General features: G+C 32.4%; 1 protein-coding gene across 1 annotated transcript; it reads left to right on the plus strand.

Annotated features, from left to right (window-relative positions):
- Positions 1-256: 256 nt before the first annotated feature.
- Positions 257-7,871, plus strand: LOC107274167 (cleavage and polyadenylation specificity factor subunit CG7185; the record flags this gene model as incomplete). The annotated part of the gene is given in 3 exon segments (XM_025091417.1): positions 257-329; positions 2,713-2,937; positions 7,644-7,871. Coding segments are annotated over 3 exon segments (510 nt in total), but the record flags the coding sequence as incomplete, so codon positions are not given.
- Positions 7,872-9,157: the final 1,286 nt, after the last annotated feature.

Below are 9,157 nucleotides of genomic sequence, written 5' to 3' on the forward strand. Positions count from 1 at the left end.
GACAACGCTTCACGGTCCCTTGAGTCCTTCGGCAATAGAAGAAGAAACTTGATTAAATTGTGCGATTAGCCGATCACTTATATTTAAAGATAAACCGAGTTCACGTTCCGAGTTGTATCGGGGGAATTGGACTTAAGTTGAAGAACTTGCGTTTAGGGTGCTATAGGTGGTTTCTACTTATATTCTTAGGTGTTACACGTCTATGATTGGTTAAACTTGGGCGTATATGCTTGGCGCTTTCGTTGAGTTCAGTTAGCGTCGGTGTTCGTAAAATGGCGGACGGTGACATTGATTTGTATGCCGATGATCTTGAGCAAGATTTTGCGCAGGTAATTTAACGTTGTTTTTTTTGTATCTAGTTAAGATTATAGCATTAATCAATGATACTTATGTTTGGAATGTGTGTAGAACTTTGATAAGCCCTAATAAATATTTCCTGTTTAAAGTTTTATTTGCTCACTCCATTATTTACAAAGCTTCATATGGATATTAAGGGAATTAACATCGGCAAAATTTACTACCTCATTACTAGGGTTTATGTAATATGCAGTAAGAAAGGGTGGATTCAACTCTCCCTATTTGAGTGTTCATCCGGTTTAAAATCGTGGATCTCGAAGAACACACGAATTCATTCGACCAATCAAAAACTTGGAACTAGTTCGAGAGTCTAGTTCAGGTGGCGCGTCGACGCGCGAAAATACAGCTCCAGATTATCACGCGTAGTATTACTATATATACACGACCAATCAAAAACGTGGAACTGCTTCGAGGGCCCTCCGCTAAGGTGGCGCGCCGAAACCAGAGAAAAATTGAGACCACCAAAAACAGGCTCATTGGCAATCTCCTTACTCATCTCTGGAAGGGTATATTCCGTCATTGAACCACAGTGTGGTTATTAAATTTTAGCCAATAACATCGATTGATTTTTCTCAGCAGTCGAAATCAATCGATGCAATTGACTGAAATTTAATAACTGTAACCGTGGTTTAATTACGGAATATGCCTGAGGTTTAAAAAGAATAACCGAAGGTGATTGGTTAATCTTTTCTAAAACCTGCTCGTGTAAATTTACCACCTGCCTGCATAAAAGCCTAATACGGCAAATTCTTAGGGTTTTTTTTAATTAATAAAAGGAAAGTAAGTTTTCAAAATGATCAATGGCACAATCATATTATAATTTCACCGTGTTATAAATTTATAGTAAGATTCAGGAATAGGATCACATGTTAGTTGTACGATTCGTTTGACAACGCTTCACGGTCCCTTGAGTCCTTCGGCAATAGAAGAAGAAACTTGATTAAATTGTGCGATTAGCCGATCACTTATATTTAAAGATAAACCGAGTTCACGTTCCGAGTTGTATCGGGGGAATTGGACTTAAGTTGAAGAACTTGCGTTTAGGGTGCTATAGGTGGTTTCTACTTATATTCTTAGGTGTTACACGTCTATGATTGGTTAAACTTGGGCGTATATGCTTGGCGCTTTCGTTGAGTTCAGTTAGCGTCGGTGTTCGTAAAATGGCGGACGGTGACATTGATTTGTATGCCGATGATCTTGAGCAAGATTTTGCGCAGGTAATTTAACGTTGTTTTTTTTGTATCTAGTTAAGATTATAGCATTAATCAATGATACTTATGTTTGGAATGTGTGTAGAACTTTGATAAGCCCTAATAAATATTTCCTTTCATGCTAATATTCCGCGTCACAGTGAGGAGACGATAACGATCGGTTAGAAGCGGCATGAGCGGCAAACAGATACTAGAATATAACTAACTATTGAATAGATTTTTAAAATTTGCAAGAACAGCTATACTCACCTAGAAACATTGCTTGCACTTCATCTCGTAATATTTATCCACCTTTTCTCATTTTTGTCAAGAGAGTCTATTAGGACCATAATGCCGGAGTAAATAATGACAGAGAAAATGTGTGCGAAAAAGATAGAGTGAAAAATGGTGGGTGCAAGCATTCGGGCAACTTGCATTTTCCTATTGGCATTAAAGTTCGAGTTCAGTTAAAAGTAAGACAAACGATTTTGACGAAATATTATATACTTTAAAAGTAGCATGACGACAGTTATCTTTCTCGTATATACTGAAATTGAAATTGGTTTTTACTCAAATTTCTTTGAGTTTTCTTTTTTTCTGAAATTGTTTTACTATTGATATTATTTTGTAAGATTATGGTAATACTGAATGCATATCATAATTCAGTAAAATGTAAGATATCTCTATGTATAAATAATGTTATAATTGTGGTGCAAATGCTTAGTTGTAAACAAGCCTATGAATGATGTAAATTTAAGTAAATACTTTTATGCAATATAATTTGTTAATAGGAACTTTCATATTTCCTTTATTTGCACTATTAAATTAAAATTTCATTTATCAATGTTTTCCCTTTTTCAAATGTAAATATTTTATTATATTAGAATATTTTTAAACTGGATGTTCCTATTCAGCTTGATTATGATTAAACTATAGATTATGTTACATAGATTTAACAGGTATTGGAACGACTTATTTTAATATGAGATTATATTTAAAGAATTTTAAGTAAAATATATATATTTTCTCATTTGATATTTGTCTGCAATTATAAATGTATTTTTTAAACATTTTCATGTGGTAATAAGTTATTAATATTTTGTTATAAAAAGCAGTTCAAAGTTTCCAAATTGTTTTATATCGTGTATTTCTAAATTCAATATAGGACGAGTTTGCTGGAGATGGAGTAGATCTATACGATGATGTAATTGCGGCTCCTCCTGGTGGAAATGGTGGTGTGTCTGGTAGTAATAGTGGTGCTGGAGATGCTGATGCAACTTCACCGAATGAAGAATCAAATGGTACTGCTCCATATCATCAACTTGGAAATAATATTCAACCAAATCAAATAGGAAGGCGCCATCAGTTGTATGTTGGCAATTTAACTTGGGTAAGTCTAATGTATCATTATATTATTTCAAGGTAGCTCTTTAGACCTTTTATGATTAGCATAAAAAATTGTAAATATTGAATGCTATCTGATATTACATTGAGTTTGTCTTAGGTTTGTAACCTTAGATTTCTATCCTAATTTGTTTTTAGCATTATATTCTATCTATAACTAAATTCCTTGGTACAGTATTATTAATGTTTATGCAAGGTTTATTTAACTTAGTGTGTAAAGATCATTTGGAGAAGAAGTATGTGTATCATAAGTATGCATTATAGAAAGAATGTTATAAATTGGTAGTTTATTAGTAATAAATGTAGTCGACAAGGTATGAATTAGTAACTTTGAGTTCAGATGTATGTTAGTGAAACAGTGATTTTATTTTTCTAACATAATCAAACTAAGAAGTTTTAGTTATATATTAAGTATTTAGTAAATTGAAGGTTCCCAGGAAAGGTTATTTCTAAGAATCAATTGATAGTATCAAGGATGGTATATTTTATATGGAAATATTTTTGGTGTGATGCTTTATTCTAGAGGATTAGTCTCGTTTTTCCTGATATTTTGTATTTTATGATCATCAGGATTCTAGTTGCCACTGAGACCAATTTAATGATTTGCAGATAAGTACTATTTTCAGAATCTGTTATTATGATTTAAAGAATAAAAGTGAAATGTAGTGCATATCTTCATTTACCTTAGGTTGGTAGATCATATAGTGCAGTTTATCTTTGTTTAAATGATGCTTTAGTACTTGACTTCGGCTAAATGCCAATTGTAGGTTAATTGCATTTGTTTAATAATAGTTTTAATTACAGTTAGTAGATAGCATAGGGTTTGGATTTTTTAAAAATTAACATAATGTATCAGTGATATAACAAAATATTTGGTGAACTTTTTCAGAATTTATATATCTCCTTTTAAACCCAAGGCATTTTTAATTAAAAAAATAATGTTTAGTATTTTAATCCTCAAATGTTATATTATTTCAATACATTAGTAACTTACCATGTCCAGGTTGACCTTGCAGTGATTCATTTTTTAATCCCATTGCTACGCCAAAGCCTGAGTAGCAAGAATAACAAAGAAAAGTAGGATTTCGATAAATATTTAAAACGCTATGATCTGTATGAAAATGAACGTCGCGAAAATTCATGGAAAATACAGACCATATAACTAAATTTTTTCCTTTATATTGTTGAATGTAAAAAGTGCATTGAGATTCGTGAAAAAGAGATCTGGGACTACAAGAAAATATTTATCTTAATATGATTTATCGAAAAAATCAGAATTTTTTTTAAGAGTATGGAAGTAACGAATTCTTGATTTGTTGGGAACAATAACGTGTGTATGTATATTATTTGCGCATGTATATTATTTGCTGTAACCTGAGCTGCAAATTATATTAGAAATTCTTTTTAAATAAAAAATTAATTACATATTGGTTTTAAAAAATTTTAAAGTATTAATTACATTTCAAGTTACAGTACGAAACCATGTATGTAATTTTAACTGGTTGTAACTTGCATTGTAATTTATATTTATAAATTTTTGAAATGAAGTATTTTACTTAAAAATAATTTCTAACATAAATTACGGCCCATGTCATAGCGAAAAAACATTGATTAATATTTTCAAATTTTGAGGTAGTATATATATAAAAAAGGGAATAAAGGTTTTATAAGAACATTATCTTGCTCATAGATCTTTTATTTTTTAATTTTTATACCTTGAAATACGAAATTTTTGACAAATGGTTGTGCAATATGTATCAATCATCGCTACGTTTTAAATGATATATTTTTCTTTAGTTTTCCTATCAGCAGAATAAATATAAGTGGATACGGGATCGCATCCTTTTAGTTAAATTTTGTTTGGTTAGGTTAATTCCCTGGTAGTAAAGGTATACATTATTTGCAAACTGTTTTCTTCTGAGATATGTAGTTCGGCCCTTAGTTGTGGCATTTGTACATGCTTCGTTAATATTAGCTGTAAAACAACAACGTCAAGTTCTTCTATGAACGCGTGTAATTTATTTTCTCACTGTAGCATTTACGTTGTATATGTATAATCATTTAATCATAATATTGATGTCACTTTGATTTAGCAGGCTGTAAAAGATAGACATGAGCCACTGTCAAAGTTTTTCTTTGTTGTCGTGTGTGTATCGCAAAGTTGACCGAATATACGGTGAATTCACAAAATTGGGCAATTTCAAACTTTCCAATATTTAGGTCTATTTTACCAACGTTATGATATGATGAAAGCAGAGAAACTATATTTTCTCTTAGGACAGTATGAAACAAGTATTTTGCTTTATCATATGTGAACTGCAGTGGTATTCCAATAGCCGTGCTAGACTTTAAGGAGGTTCAGATTTCTCTCATCTTTCCAAATGCAGTATGGTCCCGAGCAATGTTCGTTCGCACATGGCACCTTCCCTGCCAAGCTTTCCCGGGAACCGGCCCTTATTGTCATATACTGATCCAATATACGAGCCCACCCGATTCGGTTTTCTCTCTTACTTCACGCTACTATGTGGTTCGGATGGGTTGGTGTTAGGGGCATCCGGGCGCGACTGATATTCCCCGCTTTTTTGTTCTGACTGTCAGCCATGCTTAAATGTCTACTGGAATCCTAATTGTGGTCGATTATACGTTTTGTTAACTAACTAAACGCCTATGGCCAAATGCCTCGAGTCTCAATTCGAGTCCGATATTTATTTTTGGACTGTGGTGGTTTAAATTTTTACTAAAGTTAGTATCGCTACTAATTTTCACTAAGGAAGTGAAACTGTAAATTCGAAAAATTCGTACTTAAGGTGGTTTGCCTATCATTACAATAATAATATTTCAATTCCTGTGAATTTTATGTATATCGTTCATTACAAAAATATTTCCTACGTAAGGTATTCTTTCAAACAAGCGGAAGGACAGAGTTTCATCTTTAAAATTGTTATATCATATATTGTTTAAATAATGTAGTAAAAAAGTAATAAAAATTCCAAGACTTTCAATTTAAGAATCATCGTAGCGATGAAAAAAAAGTCTCTTAGCAATTTTATACACTCTTACTGCCTGGAAGCTGATATATCTCGAATGAAATATTACTATTTTAAGATGCAAAGTATATTTATATGGTGTATTTTTGGTTACTTACATTCCATGTATCTCGTAAACTAGACGGTAAGTAATTTTGAAATCTTCATGCACGACTGTTCAGCGCCTGTCAAGAACAAATATAACATTGAGATCCATATTTTGGAAGTGCTCGAGTGGTCGAACTACCTTAAATAGCTTTTAACGAGCCTATGATTGTGTAGTATAAGTTTCATGTTGAAAATTCAATATGGCTGTTGAGTCATTTGCATAGTTTTTTTACGTGCACTGGTTATTGTTCATTGGAAAAAAAGAAAGCATTACATATCAAAGTTACATTAGACAAGATCTTGTTTTAAAAATAACGGAAGTTGTAATATTTATTGCTTTTGTGTTATGTTTAATTCGCTAATTTTACAGCTTGAATTTCTTTCTGAAACATTCATTTTCTTGCGATTTTATGTATACTGTAGAAAATAAGTAAGAACGCATGTCTGAGTGTGAGAGCGTGTGTGTTGTGTACGACTGTTTGTGCGAGAGACGTGTGGGTGTGCGGATGAAGGAGAGGTCAGCGGACAGGGAGCAAAAGTAGTCAGTTGGACACTAGCCGTCATGGAAAACGAATAAAGGCAATGTCACCAGATTTTACGATTATTAAAATTATATTACTCTGAGATGTTATCCCACAATATGATATGCTATACCTCTATCTATGTCGTTTTTTAAAACTAGTATCGGTCCATCGTTAATATTTATGAAATCATTAGTTAAAAATGATTTAGTAAGCGCGGTACGAATATAAAGTAATAATAACTATAGTTTTCATTTCGGAGATTTTGTGTTGCATTTATTTCTCTGTCTAATTATTTGTAATCTGTTGATATCAAAATAACTGCAAATTATTATTTTGACTTGGTTATTTCATAGGCATAACTTATAATCGAATGATTTTGTGTGTGATTAATATATCAAATGATGCACAGTTGAACCGGAAACTCAGATCTATCATGAAGAACCATCTGTTTATGGCTAACCAATTTTTCTTTAAAACTCTTGCAATTTGAATACATATAATATTCAGAATTATATCGCAAAATAATATGTGGAATATTTTTAAGATTAGCTGGAATAGAATGGTTTTGTTTATTGGAAGCATGGGACTAATTGTAAAAATAATTCTGAAGGTACTCACAATTGTTAGGAAAGACAATACTCACAATTATCAGGCTAGAAGTAGACAAATTATTACGCTTAATAATATTATTAATTCATTATGTTAAACCAATATTTTTCTTTTTTTTTTGTGTCGAATCATTTTTTTTTCTACTTAAATATTTCCAACTATGACAAATCTTGAAATTGAGTATAAGATGAGTAGAGAATGGACCGTAGTATTCTAGTCCCAAGTCCGTCCAACTCAATGTCGATAGGCTAATAATCGAAAATATTAATGATAATTATCTCGAAATTATCACCTAACAAATTAAAAACGCTTATACACGTATCTCTTCGCTGCTTACGTGCAGTTTGAAATATTTGAAATACTTCAAACAATTGAAAGCTTTAATCTGCATTTATAATATTATGATAAACAATTTTTTCTTCTAGTGGACAAGTGACCAGGATATAACAGATGTCGTCCAGAGCATAGGTGTATCCGATTTTGTTGAAGTGAAGTTTTTTGAAAATCGTGCAAACGGGCAGTCGAAGGGCTTCTGTGTCATATCTTTGGGATCCGAACAAAGTATGAGAATATGCATGGAAAGGCTTCCAAAAAAGGAACTTCATGGTCAGAATCCAGTTGTGACTTTCCCAACCAAACAGGCATTAAATCAAGTGAGTATCTTTGCTTTTGTCTTTGCACGCGAATATATTTTAAGAAACTTCCCTAGGATCTGTATGAGAACCACACTTCAGGGGGGTAAGTATGATGCAATATGCTGTCGATCGTTTTAAGCGAAATCGTAATAACCGGACTTCACTGTATAGTTAATTTCAAAACTGTCCAGCCACAAGTAGACTCATCCTTATATGTCTGTTTATTACGATGAATTTACTTGGCAAGAGTGAAAGATTTTTCATAGACAGTCCTTAATAGTGGCACTTACCTTATGGTTATGACATTAGCTGAAAAGAAGGTACTCATAATGACATTACCGATCGAATAAAAGATTCACCAATGATCCAACAAATATACTGATATTATCCTGATATTATCCAACTAATATCCTGAAACTATCGAAAATGGGGAGAATGATGAAAAAAAAAATGAATTATTTGATGTAATTGCTTCTGACAGTAATGCAGTAATTGTTTTGAGCGGACACATTTTTAATGACTCTCTCTGCCAACAAAACACGGAACGCTACCCTGGGTAGTTAGATTAATTCACATTGTTGCCTGAATATGGTTTTACCATAGTATGTATAAAATGCAATAATATTGCTTTCGACCAGTCAAAAAAAACACCTGAAGCTAGTACGCCCATTTTATACATATTATGGTAAAACCATATTCAGGCAACAATATGAATCAATCTAACTATCCAATGCAGCGTTCCGTGTATTGTTGAGATGGAGTCATTAAAAATGTGTCCGCTCAAAACAATTACTGGATTATTGTCAGGAGCAATTACGTCAAATAATTCATTTTTTTTTTTCATCATTCTCCCCATTTTTGATAGTTTCAGGATTATCGTATATTTTTTGGAACATTGGTGAATCTTTTATTCGATCGGTAATGAACTTACCGTCATAAGGTAAGTGCCCCTATTATGCACTGTCTAAGGAAAATTTTTCACTCTAGTCGAGTAAATTTATAGGAATAAACAGACATGTGAGGGGTGCTTCTATTTGTGGCTGGACCAACACCATCTATCCATTGGATGTCTATCAAGTGGTGAGGGAAAACTACTATGATGAAGGTTACCCCGGTAGGGATTTGAGGCACGTTCAAGTAATAGGGACATTTATCTATTTATCTAATCTCTTTATTACTGCATGGAATAATAATATATTGAGCGCACTATAACATCGGTAAAATTTATATAACTCATAAGCATTGCCATGAGCAAAATACAACATTTCCTTACATGTAGGTTCACTTCTCACAATAATTTACTC

The sequence above is a fragment of the Cephus cinctus genome, unplaced genomic scaffold (assembly GCF_000341935.2).
Source record: "Cephus cinctus unplaced genomic scaffold, Ccin1 Ccin1_scaffold2436, whole genome shotgun sequence".
In the NCBI taxonomy this organism is placed as follows: domain Eukaryota; kingdom Metazoa; phylum Arthropoda; class Insecta; order Hymenoptera; family Cephidae; genus Cephus; species Cephus cinctus.